Genomic DNA, 16,606 nt, shown 5'->3' on the forward strand with positions numbered 1-16,606 from the left:
TTACCTCGCCACCACCACCACACGCGACCCGCCAATCATCAACTGCCGTGGACAGAGGTGGCGGGGAGGATGACAAACTCACGCCATTGTTTCATCCCGAGCAATTCACAGCCCCTCCTCAATCCACTGCTGGATGAAGGCCTCCCGATGAAGGTTGTTTGACCATACTTCACCATCCTGGTCGGTGCCAGTTGGTTGGAAGGAGAAGGGGGAGGCGCAGGACCGGGTCAGACACATCGCTTGCCACGGCTGCTGGCCCCGGCCGGGAATGAAACTCCGGGTCGCCGGCTTCGTGGAACAGTGCTGCTGCACCGCCACTGTGCCCACAACTAATCTCACGTCACTCAGAACCGCCCCGGTTTTGTTTTAATAACACGCGGGTAACGTTCACCGTATTTTCACAAACCCCGGCGGTTTCTCAGTGAAAGACGCTCGCTAATTCTGTCGTGTCTGTGATGTTTCCATCATTTTACAGCGGACGGCTGATTCACTATGTAACACGATTTTTGTTCCTGGGTAGTAAGTGTTATTTTCTAATTGCTTATGCCTCAAAAGTATAGAAAAGAGTAATATGTTTTTACCCTTTTAACTGGCAACAAAACTGACACCTTTATACAAGGGATCATGTTTGCATTAACCACAACACTTGCGGTCAAAATTCAAACAAAAAGACAAATCTGATAATGAATGCACTGTCCTTGAAATTGATTGGTCCACACCCGAGACAGCTTTTCTTAGAGCCTAGAGTTGTCTTTTTGTTTGAATTTTGGCTGCAAGTGCTTGAAAATAGGTAAATTTCGAAATATCACTGTCCTGGTCACAAAAGCAAAGTTTGTGGGGAATAATAGCCATTGTCTGTACTTTTGAGACGTAAGCAATTAGAAAATAACACTGAGTATCCAGTAACAAAAATTTTATATTTTAGTCTTCTGCGTTTGGCTTAGGATATTCGCCGTATTCTCCCGATTATAAGAAGCTCTGGAAAGTAAGAGGCACCCCAGCGTCCGTCGCTATTGACAGAACCTGCGGAAACAAGCCCAGTGGTTTTAACCATAAGAATAAACCCATGAACAAACACTGTGCATGTGCCCAATCTTGCTGGAACTTGGAAGCTAAGCAGAGTTGAGACTGGTGAGTACTTCATCACGCACCGTACGTAGCCAACCATGCCAACCGGAGGCGCTTCGTGGTGATGATGCTCATCATCACCATGAGGCGTGAAGCCCTTGGGGCGTAGCGGTGCCCCACGATCCACTCACCGCCACGCCGAGTGCCGGCCAAGGCCGCGGTGCTGCTGTTGGCGGTGGCGGTGGTGAAGATCGGCCTCCATCGTGCGCACTGTCCATTGTCAGAATCAGAATTCTTGTTGTCTGTGTTCATCCGGAAGGAATCCGATGAGGCGTGGAGCTCTTTTTGAGCAGGTGTCCAATGTCAACCGGGGCTGTCTCCGACCCTGAGGCGCCGTCGGCGATCGCTCTCAGAGCTCTGGTGCGGTCAGCTGACCAGGGCTTGCCGGATGTTGTCGGCTCGACGGCACTTGCAGTGTGCGCCGCCGTGCTGGGTTGTCTCCTGTTGCTCCCCAACCTCGGAGGCAAACTAAATGTTTCGATTTAAAGCTTTCGTGACTGCATGGATTCATCATCTTGGTTCTTTCGGTAAAGTCACGTAGAAGGGAAATAATAATAAAATAATAAAAAATAAAACATAAAATAATTCTCACGACATTTCGGCCACACAGGTATGTCGGGAAGACAGCGTCTGAATTCAGACGCTGTCTTCCCGACAGACCTGTTCTTCACCTGAGGACGGCTGCTTGCATTGTGGCCGAAACGTCGTGAGAATTATTTTATTATGTTTTATTTTTATTATTTTATTATTTCCCTTCTACGTGACTTTACCGAAAGAACCAAGATGATCAAACTAATTGTTGTTGTGACTTTCTCACCCCGTGCCCCTACTGGTCATCTGTGATCAAAGAGCTTCATAGCTCATCGGATTCCTCCTCCAGTCTAAATAAAGATTCTCATTCTCATCACTCACGGAGCTCGTGGGCAAACATCCTGATGTAGCAGCACCCTCCTGACAAAGGGAGTCTTTGAGGCTCAATGAGGCCTTCTGGGGTAAATAACCGGCGCGGTGGCTCCATCATTGACTTATTATCGGCGGAGCGATGGCGTACAGTGATTTGGCGTGCCGCGCTAGGAGCCAGGCGGACCTGAGTTCGATTCCCAGCCGCGTCAGTGGCGAGTGACATCTGGACCAGGCCCTGGGCCAATCCACGCTAGCCGAGCGTGGTGAAGTATGGTCAAACAACCCCACCACGGCACGGGGAGGTGTTCATCCAGGGAAGCCACACATGATCCTGAACTCAGGGTGGCCTTGTCACTTTGGGATGTTTGGCGAACACGAATGACATTAGTTTAACATGTAGTCGGAGGAAAGCTTTAAGTCAGTAGGCTTTCGTGACCAATAGCCGTAACAGAGGTTTTGTTGGGTTAGATCGCATGCATATAAATGCGTCGTTAAACACCGCCACCACATGACACAGCCAATTAGTGCAAATTCGTTACTGGTGCAGCACACACGAACCGGTTGTGCGTTGGAGAGTAAACCCACAACAACATTTACAATTCGAGTACCGTGACTTTTCTCCGGTTATCACAACGACCAACCTCATCAGGTGACTGCCAGAGTTGTAGAGAAGAAGATGTCCCTGCCTCCTCGGTCTTAAATAGTCAAGAGATCAATGTGACGTTGCCACTTGTGAGCCAATCAGGTGCGAGGACCAGAGGGGGGGGGGGGTAATTATTTAATATAAATTATCTTTCGATTTAAAGCTTTCGTGACTGCAGGGATTAATCTTCTTGGTTCTTTCGGTAAAGTCACGTAGAATGGAAATAATAAAATAATAAAAATAAAAGATATTTAAATAATTTTAATTATATAAATGATCTGTAATTGGTTTGGTTATTCACGGTTATTCAACACACAATGCATGTGCATAATGCATGTACATAATATGTGCACATAATATGTGTACATATTGTATGTACATAACGTGTGTACATTACACATTCATATTATGCATGCACATTACGTTTGTACATTATGTGCATCCAGGCGTTTTTGGGTGCAAAAAAAACCTCTTATGGACGAATGAGACTGTTTGTGTTTTAGCTATGGGAGGAAACGGGAAAAACCCGGAGGAAACCCATGCAGGACAGGAGGGCAGAACACACAAACTCCACACAGCCGCTCACACACACGCACGCGCCCGCACACGCTCTGAAGAACACAAGCCACGAACTCACGGTCACCCACACTCTGCGGAACACACAAACTCCACACAGAATGTCGCGCGAGTCGGGAATTGAACCTCGACCGTTGTTGCTGCGAGGCACAAGCGTCACCACGGCACCCGCCTGCTGCCCGTGTCATGACAGCACCGAGAAGTCCGCACAGATGGGTTCACCAACCTGGCCCTCTTGGCAGCACATCACGGCGATCTCGACATGAACCACCAACCCCCCCCGACCCTGCCCCATCCCCGCTGGATCATTGCGTCCATCGCGCCACGCCGCGCGTGGCCGGCTGCCATGGAGATTGGAAGCCAACGTCCAACCTCGTCGCGTCCGATGGTGTTGCAGGCTGCGGGAGGCTTCAGGACATCGTTTTGCCGATTTTGTCCCGGGTTTTGGAGAAGCGGTTGTTTTCCTTGTCATGGCTGTTAGTTTTCCACGGCTCACATCAGTGGCGAGCAGCATCTTAGCCAGTCCTTGGGCCTCCCCTCACCAACCCGTCCTGGTCAGTCTGGTGGAGGGTGGTCAAACAAGCACCCTGTGACCACCTCCTGAAAAGCACTCGAATAGCATTATTAAGATAATATTAAGATAATGCTATTATTAAGAGAATACTATTAACCTATAAGGCTTTAAAATGGTTCACCCCACATTACTTGCAGGAACTAATACATGTATATATTCCATCAAGGTCCTTAAGATCTCTGATCTCCAACTGCTCAGCACCGCCAGGTCTACAGGTTGCGCGCTTTTGGCGATCGGGCTTTTGTTAGCGTGGCACCCAAGCGATGGGACGCCTTGCCACTTGAAGTCAGGCAATCGGAGTCGGTAGAGATACTTAAGTCTGCTGTGAACACCCCATCTCTTTAAAGTGGCCTTCTTGAGTTTGGTCGGTTGTCCTGGTTCTGTTTTTGTTTCCAGCTTTTCATGAATTGCGAATTAGGACCCTAATAATAATTATATTTATTTAGTGCTTTTCACCAAGGACATCAAAGGGCGGTACAGGACACAGAAGCAGCAGACACTCAGCATAAAAATAATATAAATACATTTTAAGAATAATTTACTAAATAAAACAAAGTTTAACAAGAGGATGCGTATAAATCGGTTTTAAGGTGGATTCAAAAAATGTCCACAAACACGGATATCGCTGATACCTCATGGAAGAGCATTCCATAGCCTGGGGGCGACACGGGAAAAATCTCGGTCACCCATAGACCGAAGCCTCGACCTGTGATTGCAGAGAAGATCTGCATCCCATGTCAGTGATGTAGGCTGGGTCAAAGTGGTTCACTGCTGTATAAGAAGCTAACAATATGGTTTAAACTGTTCTACGTGAAACTGGAAGCCAGTGCATAAAACATTTGAATTATTACCCCTCTTGACTTGAAGCTTTCGTGACTGCAGGAATCTATACTCTTTGGTTCTTTCGATAAAGTCACGAGGTAGAAAATAAATCACGACGTTTCGGGCGCAACACAAGCATCCGTCATCAGGTGGGAAAGCATGGCCTGCTGCTGATGCAGACTGTTTTAAAAGGTTTTAAGGGTCATAAAGAAGTGGCCGGGGCTAGTGATGTTAATGTGAGAAATTAGCATGTAACAGCAGCAGACCATGCTTTCCTACCTGATGACGGACGCTTGTGTTGCGCCCGAAACGTCGTAATTTAATTTATTTTATACCCACGTGACTTTACCGAAAGTACCAAAGAGTTTTATTCCCATGAGCAGCCGCCTCCTCCTCCACCGCCAGGGGACCCTCTACGCTCGTGTGCACGCGTGACTCAAGTCGCCGCTGAAGGCGAACTGGAAGATTGCCATCACGGGCTCGCCGATTCTATTCGTAGTCAGCCCTCGTGGGGCTTTGTAACCCTAGGGATCTGCGGGCGCCGCACGACGTATTTGTGTACGGCACATTTACGCGATTTAACCCGAATTCGTGTGTGAGAAAAAAGTTTTTTTCGTCCAATTTTTAGCGAAAATTTGTGCCTCTGACTCGACTTATAAAAACGTCGCATTTACTGTTTGCAGTGCTCATGCGTGATCCATAATAAGGGTTTTTTGGGGTTAGATCGCGTAAATTTAAATGCGTCGTTAAACAGCAGCACCACCCGACACAGCCGATTAGTAAGGTTTGTCACGTAAACAGAACGTGCGAATTAGTTACTAGTTCAGCACACCGCTTGTGTGTTGGAGAGTAAACCCATTTATATTTATGCGATCTAACAAAAAAACGTTATCACGAGTGGTTGTATTACTTTGTTGCATGTTGGTGGTGAAAGCCTACGTGTTACAATACAAGGACGAGATGAATATCCCTTAGCCCGTTAAACGAGCCAAACAAAAGAACCGAGCCCATCGCTCGCATACGAAACGGCCAAGGTTTTTCTTGTTGTTTCCTACAAGCAAATGTTATAGCGTTCATCGATATGAACACACAAACACAATGCCGTGCATCGTGAAAATAAAACATCAACGAGGAGTTCACGCGTACGATTCAGTTTATTATGATTGAACACGATTATACAAATAAAGATTATTGTTATCTGACCAGTGAGAAAGTTGGTTGTACTAATTATATTCTTATTCTGGATTTGAAGCTTTCGTGACTGCAAGGATTCATACTATTAGGTTTTTTCGGTAAAGTTGCGTAGGCAAAAAGTAATAGAAATAAAATAACAATAAATGAAAATAAATCAATTAAATCACGACGTTTCGGAGGCAACACAAGTCTCCGTCTTCAAGTGGGACCGTCACAGCTAAATTGACTGTGTCAACAGTGATTTATTTTCATTTATTATTATTTTATTTATTTTACCTTTTATCTACGTGACTTTACCGAAAAAAAAACCTAATACTGTAGTGTCTATTATTATTTTTCACGAAAGCTTTAAGTCAAGATTTAATTATTTTCTTCTAGCGACGTCTGCTGGCCACGAGAGGCCGCTGCTGCTGCATTGTTTCACTGCAAGGCTGCGTTCACGCTGGTGCACGTGATCTGTTCAACGTTCAATTTCACGTTCAACGGTGATGGTTCATCTTCTTAAACGAACGTATGCGGTAACATTTTTAAGTATTTTATAGGAGTATAACACAAGATTCACAAGTTACGTAAAGGACACGCCTATACGGACATCCTGGCCACATGATATCAAGGTTCACTGGAGATGTATTGATAACTAGAGGTGATCATCGATTATCCGGCGGTCCCGGGCCGATCCGGCGACACCGGCTGCATGACCTGTCCGGCGATCGGCACCGCGCTCGTGACAAAAAAAGGTAGCAACGCTTTATTTCAGTGTCAAATATTACATACGGTTCATTATACACTACATACAACTTAAACAATGACAATACTGCACGTGTATACAGCACCCCATGCAGTCTTCGAGATTGGAGAGGTAAGAACGGCACAGTAAACGTTTTAACCTTTTAAAGTAGGATATTTATTTTTGTCTATTTGAACGTTTATGCTAATTTAATATAATTAACATAAAAACACGTAACACCTAAACACATGCCATACAAGAATGTGCAAAAATAAGCTGTTTTAAATTATGATGTGATTAGTGATTATCCGGCGTTTTTGAAAATCCGGCGCCGCCGGATATTCGATGATCTACTGCGTTAGTGAACTTCGATAACTATTCATCTTATTTCGAAACAAAAAAACTGACTCGTATCGTCCACTCTGGCCTCTCAATAGGCCATTGCCCGAAACGTCGCTCTTGTTAGATGTGGGTCGCAAGCCTTCACCAAGTAGTGTGAGTGACAAAGGGGCCGTCCATAAATAACGTCACGTACCTAGGGGGGCGGGGTCAAACATTTGTGACGATGTGTGACGAGGGGGGGGGTGAGAAATGTGACGTCACATAAAAATGCGCAACTTTAAATAAATATAGAATTGTTATAACAACACTCTTACATCAGAGTGCAGCGCCACATTAAATACGCACTACAATGGCACTAGTTTAAAGCGATTTTAAGCATGTTTTATTTTTAAAATGGAAATAAGGTTTGGGGGGGGGGGGGTACAGCTTTGTGACGTCATATTTGAGGGGGGGGGGTCTGACTTTTTGTGACGCCGTGTGACGAGGGGGGGGGTCAAAAATCGTCCAAAATCACGTGACGTCATTTATGGCCGGCCCCTAACCCACTGTGCGTGCACAGTAAACTCGTTCAACACACTCCAGCACATCCTGTACTGGACACAAAATAAGCGGGAGCGCGCTCGTGGGGCATTTAAAGTCACAAAATAAAATAATAAAAAAGCCGAGACCGCAAACCGCGTCCTTCACGCACCCGTCACTCAGCATAGACATCATGTACAGTGACAATTACTGAATTGAAGCACTCGTTCCCGGAAAGTCGTGGAGCTGATAGGATGTGTCTTTAAACAAAATTGACAATGTTTTTCTTCTTGGTTCTTTCGGTAAAGTCATGTAGAAGGGCAATAATGAAATAATAAAAATAAAACAATAAAATAATATAATAAAATAATGAAATAATATAGTTACATAATACAATAATATAATAAAGTAATATAATATTATTTTACAATGTTTTATTTGTATTATTTTATTATTTCCCTTCTACGTGACTTTACCGAAAGAACCAAGAAGATGAATCCCTGCAGTCACGAAAGCTTTGAATCGAAATTTGACAATGTATTTTTGATGTTTAGAGGAGTGTCCTTCACTAATTTTCAAAGGTGGGAACTTTCGCCGGTAATCCATCTCAGTGGATTTGACGGCAGCACGATGATGATGATGATGTTGGGGTGATCACGGGCTGCACTTAAAAGGCCACTCAGTGGCCCGCAGGGCCTCTATGTCTGTCTCTCTCTCTCAACACCGGCTGAGAGAGAGACAGCCATTGCCTGCTTATCTGTTGTATTACAGTATACGGCGCTGTATTCGTGTATGGCGCGTGCAATGAATGTCTCGGCACACGTACGCTGTGACAGGATACAATGAATCCGCAAGAGAATGAATGTAAAATTATGTTAATACAGAAATAAGCCTATCAGTGTTCGGGCATTGGATCAAGCTGTGATATTTTGAATGCAAGTGCCGATACGTTCGAGCATGGATCAATTTTGTATCGTTAAAAACCGGTCGATACCCGTTTCATCGGACATTGGATCGTTACAAATACTTCGATTCCCGTTCCAGTGGTCCTTGTATGTGCAAAGTCACACCCAGTTACTCCACAAATGGGCCTAAAGCTTGAACATAATGTATCGATCTTGACATAATGTATCGATCTTGACATAATGACAGAGACACGTGCCTCGCCATGCCCGCTTTCCCGCCTCCTGTTCACACGGGTGACGTCACCGGTCACGTGAGTTGGGGCGCGCGCGGGGCATGGCGGGAACCGCGGGGTAGCCCCCCCCCCGTCCCCACACGCGAACTCCCTCAGCCGTGGGCTCCGGGCTCGCTGAGGTAAAACAACAAAACATCTTAACGACGATTTAAAACAATTAAACTCGCAAACATGAATTCCTCTTTTTAGGCGGCGAGCGCGTGAAGTAACCAGCACGTCTTGTGGACGTTTTTCGTTTTGTAATTTAACGCGGCGTTATATTTTAATGTAATGTTGTTTGCCTCCCGCTACGCGAGTGTAAAGTTTGACAGCCGTCCGGTTCGCGCCACCCTGCTGTTGTTGTTGTTGGAGTGCTTGTTGTTGGAGTGTTTGCTGCTGCTGTTGTTTATAAAGTGGGAACTTTGTACAAGAAAGCCTCTTCACGGGGATTTGCTGCAGGCTGCTGCCGCCGCCTTTAAAAGCGAAGCTTCTCGTTGTGAGGCGGCCAACTCGCAGCGCGAAACATCGCGACTCACCTCGTTACACTCACCTCGTTACTGAGCTCACCTCGTGTCACTCACCTCGTGTCACTCACCTCGTTACTGAGCTCACCTCGTGTCACTCACCTCGTGTCACTCACCTCGTTACTGAGCTCACCTCGTGTCACTCACCTCGTGTCACTCACCTCGTGTCACTCACCTCGTTGCACTCACCTCGTTACTGAGCTCACCTCGTGTCACTCACCTCGTGTCACTCACCTCGTTACTGAGCTCACCTCGTGTCACTCACCTCGTGTCACTCACCTCGTGTCACTCACCTCGTTACACTCACCTCGTTACTGAGCTCACCTCGTGTCACTCACCTCGTGTCACTCACCTCGTTACTGAGCTCACCTCGTTACTCACCTCGTGTCACTCACCTCGTGTCACTCACCTCGTGTCACTCACCTCGTTACTGAGCTCACCTCGTGTCACTCACCTCGTGTCACTCACCTCGTGTCACTCACCTCGTTACTGAGCTCACCTCGTGTCACTCACCTCGTGTCACTCACCTCGTGTCACTCACCTCGTGTCACTCACCTCGTGTCACTCACCTCGTGTCACTCACCTCGTTACTGAGCTCACCTCGTGTCACTCACCTCGTGTCACTCACCTCGTGTCACTCACCTCGTGTCACTCACCTCGTTACTGAGCTCACCTCGTGTCACTCACCTCGTGTCACTCACCTCGTGTCACTCACCTCGTGTCACTCACCTCGTTACTGAGCTCACCTCGTGTCACTCACCTCGTGTCACTCACATCGTGTCACTCACCTCGTGTCACTCACCTCATGTCACTCACCTCGTTACTGAGCTCACCTCGTGTCACTCACCTCGTGTCACTCACCTCGTGTCACTCACCTCGTGTCACTCACCTCGTTACTGAGCTCACCTCGTGTCACTCACCTCGTGTCACTCACCTCGTGTCACTCACCTCGTTACTGAGCTCACCTCGTGTCACTCACCTCGTGTCACTCACCTCGTGTCACTCACCTCGTGTCACTCACCTCGTTACTGAGCTCACCTCGTGTCACTCACCTCGTGTCACTCACCTCGTGTCACTCACCTCGTGTCACTCACCTCGTTACTGAGCTCACCTCGTGTCACTCACCTCGTGTCACTCACCTCGTGTCACTCACCTCGTGTCACTCACCTCGTTACTGAGCTCACCTCGTGTCACTCACCTCGTGTCACTCACCTCGTGTCACTCACCTCGTTACTGAGCTCACCTCGTGTCACTCACCTCGTGTCACTCACCTCGTTACTGAGCTCACCTCGTATCACTCACCTCGTGTCACTCACCTCGTGTCACTCACCTCGTTACTGAGCTCACCTCGTGTCACTCACCTCGTCTCACTCACCTCGTGTCACTCACCTCGTTACTGAGCTCACCTCGTGTCACTCACCTCGTGTCACTCACCTCGTCTCACTCACCTCGTTACAAGTCTCACCTCGTCACCGGTCTCCACATCTGTCTGCTTCTTACCTCATCCACTGCTCCTCCGCTTTGCAAATTCCCTTCCCTCTCTTTTCTCTCCTCCTCAAATTCTCTCTGAATAATAAAAACGGCAACGGCGACCTTGCACCGTTTAAGAAACGTGTTAAATCCTCTCCGCTACAACGCTGATGGTGCCGTTTGATTTGATGGGCGCCGCAGTGGCCAGATGTTAGCTACCTCGCCTGGTCCGCAGGAGGTCGTGGGTTCGATCCCGACCCTGACGATGCCTGCTGCTGTGTATTTTGAGTTTGCGTGTCTCTCTCATCATCATCACGGTGGCTAGGAGATGTTAACTACCTCGCCTGGTGCGCAGGAGGTCGTGGGTTCGATCCCGACCCTAGCGATGCCTGCTGCGGCTGTATATTTGGAGTTTGCGTGTCTCTCTCATCATCATCACGGTGGCTTAGGAGATGTTAGCTACCTCGCCTGGTCTGCAGGAGGTCGTGGGTTCGATCCCGACCCTGGCGCCTGCTGCTGCTGCTGTGTATTTGGAGTTTGCGTGTCTCTCTCATCATCATCATCACGGTGGCTAGGAGATGTTAACTAACTCGCTTGGTACGCAGGAGGTCGTGGGTTCGATCCCGACACTGACGCCTGCTGCTGCTGCTGTGTATTTGGAGTTTGCGTGTCTCTATCATCATCATCACGGTGGCTAGGAGATGTTAGCTACCTCGCCTGGTATGCAGGAGGTCGTGGGTTCGATCCCGACCCTGACGCCTGCTGCTGCTGTATATTTGGAGTTTGCGTGTCTCTCTCTCTCCGTGGTGAGATGTTAACTACCTCGCCTGGTCTACAGGAGGTCGTGGGTTCGACTCCGACCCTGACGCCTGCTGCTGCTGTATATTTGGAGTTTGCGTGTCTCTCTCCCCATGGTCGCGTGGATTTTTCTTCGGGTCCTCCGGTTTTGCCCTCCACATTTCGAGTGAACGTCGCGCGTTTACGACTATTTGGCTGCTCGACATGTCCACGTGATAAGCCACTGTGTGTCGAGCTGTTATTTGTGGTCAGGTGACTTCTTACAAAGAGCTGCATAGCTCCGTCGGCCTTACCTGGCGGAAGCAAAATGTGTTGCTGGCTGCTTGCCGTTTTTGGGCATGTGGGCTTGTGCTCAGCCGCGGGTTAAAACGAATCCTAAAAATGTGGCGAGCCCACTCCCCCCTCCTCCTCCGCTTTAAACCCAGAGGTGTGCACGGCGTTCAGGACTGAGGCTCGCGGATCTTCTGTAACCTCCTCACCGCGTCTCGTTTTGTGTTCTGTACCGGGCTCCTGTTGAAACGCAATAAATAACAAACTAATATTTAGATAAAAATAAAGAGGCGCATATAACCCACGACGCTTAACAGGTTTACTTCGCGACGCGCTGCAAGTTGAAGTCTCTTTGGTTGCATTGGCTCCCACCGCCTCCACGAACGGCGAGCAGCTCGCCGCCACGACTGTTGGCACGCCAACACCACCAACACCACCACCAACATCACGAACACCGCCAACACCACCACCGCCAACACCACCAACAACACCCACCAACACCACCAACACCACCAACACCGCCAACACCATCACCACCAACACCACCACCAACACCGCCAACACCACCAACACCACCAACACCATCACCACCGCCAACACCACCAACACCACCACCACCAACACCACCAACACCATCACCACCACGAACACCGCCAACACCGCCAACACCACCACCGCCAACACCACCACCGCCAACACCACCACCAACACTGCCAACACCGCCAACACCAACACCGCCAACACCACCACCGCCAACACCGCCAAAACCACTAACAACACCGCCAACACCACTAACAACACCACCACCGCCAACACCACCACCAACGCCACCAACCCCACCACCGCCAACACCACCGCCAACACCGCCAACGCCACCGCCACCAACACCGCCAATACCACCACCAACACCACCAACACCACCAACACCACCACCGCCACCACCGCCGCCACCAACACCACCGTGCTGCTGCTGATGCTGCCGATCGGCGCCCGTGAATGGGGGTAGGGGGCCAACCGGCACGAGAATGACTCTCTTTGTGTGTGTGCCACACTGCCCCCCCCAACAGCTGCTCCACGTCTCGTGTCGCAAGCGGAGGGGGGGAGACTTCGCCGCCGCCGCTGCCGCCGTGCGAGAGAGACCAGCTCGGCACCGTCGCTCCGCCGCCGCTGCCACCACCGTCTCCCCCTTCTCCTCGGATGACTCATGAAGCTGCCGGGCAGTAATGTGATGAATAAATACGAGTTCCTGCAGATCGTGGGAGAAGGTGAGTTGACTGGATGCGAACCCGTGGGGAAATGTTGCAGAGAAGAAGGATCGTCAAAGGGAGGCAGAAAGGAGACCGTTTATTATTTCACCTGTGCCCGGACGTGACTGCATGCGCCGCTTAATCGCAATAGTTTCCTACACTTTGTGTTCCCGTCCTAGAGCAAGGCTCTCGTGAAGGCGCTATGTTTTAAAGACATGACCTCCACGAGTTTGAAAGTAGGAAGCAATGGTGCTGCTTGTAATCCCAATTGAGTAACTTGCGGTGTACTTTTTCTAATTTGGCAGATTGACGCCGGTAGACAACGGCCTTCTCTTTTCATATAACGCTACAGGATCTCTAATATTCACTGTGAAGCAGACAGAGCATGCTATGTTTTGGTTAATACACCCACTGCGGTAATAACCGGGGCAGCCTGCCGGAATCGAACCGCAAACCTCTGCAACAGGCAGCGAACGCGCTACCGCTCGGGTCCTCAGCGTCACGGACCCCAAATGCGACGGAGAAGAACTGCACGAGAGAGTTGGCGTAGAGGAGGATGATTTGAGATGCCAACTTTGTCCGGGAATGGCCGCGCGGGCGCAACCGCGTTGGCAGTTGTTGCTCAAGTCCGCCCCCCCTTCGCCCGGTCTCCCGTCAGCCGCGGAGGCAAATGGTGAAATAAATAAGTGGCAGTGTAGCACTACGGTAAAAGTCACCGTCGAGTACAGAAGCGATGCTCGCAGTTTGCGACTCTGCAAACCGCCCACTGTAGACCCAGGTGACCCGTGAAGTGGCAAACACGCGGCGGCAAGCACGCGGCGTCGGCACACACAGACACACACACAGACACACACACAGACACACACACAGACACACACACAGACACACACACAGACACACACACAGACACACATAAGACGACGCCAGCGGCAGCAGCAGCAGCAGCATGCACAGAGCAGCAGCAGCCTGTACAATGGCAGCAGTGGAGCAGTGTGGTTTATGAAGCCTAATCTGGCATCGTAAAAGGGTCAGGGTGGTGATAAGGGCTGGTTGAGTTTGTTGGGTTAGGGGTAGGGATAGTGATAGGGGCTGTTTGGGGTAGGGCATTAGGTTAGGCTTGCGGTAGAGTGTTTGGGAGAGTGAGTGATGGGGTAGATATTCTTAGGTTTTTTCGGTAAAGTCAGGTAGGTAAAAAATTTAAATTAATAAAAGTAAAATAAAAATCACGACGTTTCGGAAGCTTGTGTTGCCTCCGAAACGTCGTGATTTTATTTTTATTTTACTTCTATTAATTTTAATTTTTTACCTACGTGACTTTACCGAAAAAACCTAAGAATATGATGGGGTAGAGTTACGTTAGGGTTGGTGTTGGGTAGTGATATGATCTTGTTGAGTGATTGGTAAGCCTAGTGACAGTCTGGTTAGTTAGGTTGAGGGGTATGGGAAGTGATAGGGTCTGGTTGTATTAAGGTGAGTGTTGGAGGCTGTGACAGGGTCTGGTTGGTGAGTTAAATTCGAGTTCAGGGTAGTGCTAGTGTATGCTTGGCTAGTGTGATCTGGTGTAGCACTTAGGGTGTGGTTGGCTATAATGTTTGGGGAAAATGTTTCCTTGGTTGGCGTCAATAGGGTTAGGACAGAGGTCTGGTTGACTCGTGCGTTTGGCGTTAGGAGTAGCGCTAGAGTCTAATTTCCTATTGTAGTTATAATTCAGGTTACGAAGAGCACAAATCATCGAATCCCTACCAACAAACCCAGGGAGTGATGATAATGACCACGACAATGATTGATGATGATTAATGATGATGATGATGGATATAGATGATAATGGATATTGATGATGATATTGATGATGATGATATTGATGATGATGATAATATTGATGCTGGTATTGATGATATTGATGCTGATATTGATGATGATATTGATGATGATATTGATGTTGATGATGATGATAATGATTGGTTATGATGATTGATGATGATTGATGATGATGAATGATGATGAATGATGATGATGATTGATGATGACAGCCCAAGTTAAACCCAGACTGGGGTGTGAACTCGCATCCTTACGCTTCGGGGTCTAAGCCCTCGGCCAGATTGCCACCGGGCAGCACGGCGAGCCGTCACCCTGTCCCAAATGAATCTCGTGGCGTTACCCTTGGGTGCCATAGTACCCCGGCTCTCGCATAATGTCCGTGATGCAGTCATGTTTAGTCTGTTGATGGTCGGCGATGCGGCAATTGACTCATCTCGATGAGCTGTGCACGATGCATCACTCCGGTGCGTACGAGCGTTCAGGGTTTCAGCGCAATCGTCCTCGCTGCGTTTCGACTTCGCAGAGTGGCACAGATTTCGGATTGATTGGTTAAGTACACCCCTGGAAAAAATAGTGTCCCAGAAATAAAATATTTAATTGCCTCGGCCATTTCGTATTATTTGGTACCCCGGGGTACCGCCATGAGGATCAAATGAAGGAAGTGACCCAGTGTTTAGAGATCGTCTCATCGCCGTAATGGACGTTTTTCCAACGTTGTGATGGACGTTTGTTCACAGTGTGTGCGCGCGTGGGGTTCATGGCAGCTGTGGCACCGGTTTTCCTGTGAAATCAGCCCTCGGTTGGATAAACCGATTGCTGATTGGCAAGTGGATTAACCCATTTAATGTGGCTGTGCCGAGGCGACCCGGTGTTTTATCTGAATTTGCAAGCAACGTCTGAACTGGTCCTGGCTCTAATGCAGCCCGTTATGAACCCCCTCGGACAAAGTGAACCACCTCCACACGTAAATATAAGATTAGGTTTTACCCGTTTTTCTGGCAACAAAACACGTGTTAAGATGTTAAAACACCAAACTGAAACCTTTTTACAAGAATCATGTCTGCATTAACCACAATACTTGTGGTGAGAATGCAAAAAAAACCTCTGATAATATATGTATTGTCTTTGAAACTGATTGGTCCACACAACTCAGTGGGCTCACATGACATTGACTTCTCCAAGACATAGGTTCTCTGCAAGCCATCTGGCTATCATGAGAGATTCGTACATGAGGCGATCCACATTTACAAACACAGAGAGTATAGTAAGTTTACTGATGATGCTATGTAGTTTATACTTTAGTTTGTCATGCAGTTTATACTGTAGTTTTTTACGTGGTTGTTTAGTAACTACAGCTACATACTATTAACATTCCTTTCCTTTGTTAATGCTCCCCCCCTTCCCCCCCCCCCCTTTGATGCTGCTAATCCTGCATAATGCACGGGCATAGTATTGATTTGGAACCCCCCCCGCCCACCTCCTACGCATTTTCCATATGCTGAATTCCTCTTGATATGCAAATTATTTTGTTTAGGCGCTCTTCTTCCCACCTCCCCCCCCTCTAACCCAGCTTAAATATACGCTCCAAGCTTGGGGTGTTTCATTCTTCGCCTGAGGATGGCTGCTTGCGTTGTGGCCGAAACGTCGTGAGAATTGTTTTATTATGTTTTATTTTTATTATTTTATTACTTCCCTTCTACGTGACTTTACCGAAAGAACCAAGAAGATGAATCCCTGCAGTCACGAAAGCTTTAAATCGAAATTTAACCGCCTCTACGGGGAGGGTTTCCACATAACTTTGAGATCCTTCAACAAGCTCCGGGACAAGAAGGCTCAGCTAATCGAGTCTCTCACCTTTCTGAAGAGATGCCGCG

General features: G+C 48.2%; 1 protein-coding gene across 1 annotated transcript in view; it reads left to right on the forward strand.

Annotated features, from left to right (window-relative positions):
• The first annotated feature begins 8,658 nt into the window (after positions 1-8,658).
• Positions 8,659-16,606, forward strand: part of LOC144736265 (uncharacterized) — a 47,355-nt gene continuing 39,407 nt past the window's right edge. Inside the window, exons 1-2 of the mRNA XM_078618890.1 lie at positions 8,659-8,745; positions 12,735-12,932. Of these exons, the coding sequence (XP_078475016.1) occupies positions 12,872-12,932 (61 nt within the window). The 5' untranslated portion in view covers positions 8,659-8,745; positions 12,735-12,871. The remainder of the gene's footprint in view (positions 8,746-12,734; positions 12,933-16,606) is intronic.

This window comes from Lampetra planeri, chromosome 60 (genome assembly GCF_965212315.1).
Source record: "Lampetra planeri chromosome 60, kcLamPlan1.2.h2, whole genome shotgun sequence".
Taxonomy (NCBI): domain Eukaryota; kingdom Metazoa; phylum Chordata; class Hyperoartia; order Petromyzontiformes; family Petromyzontidae; genus Lampetra; species Lampetra planeri.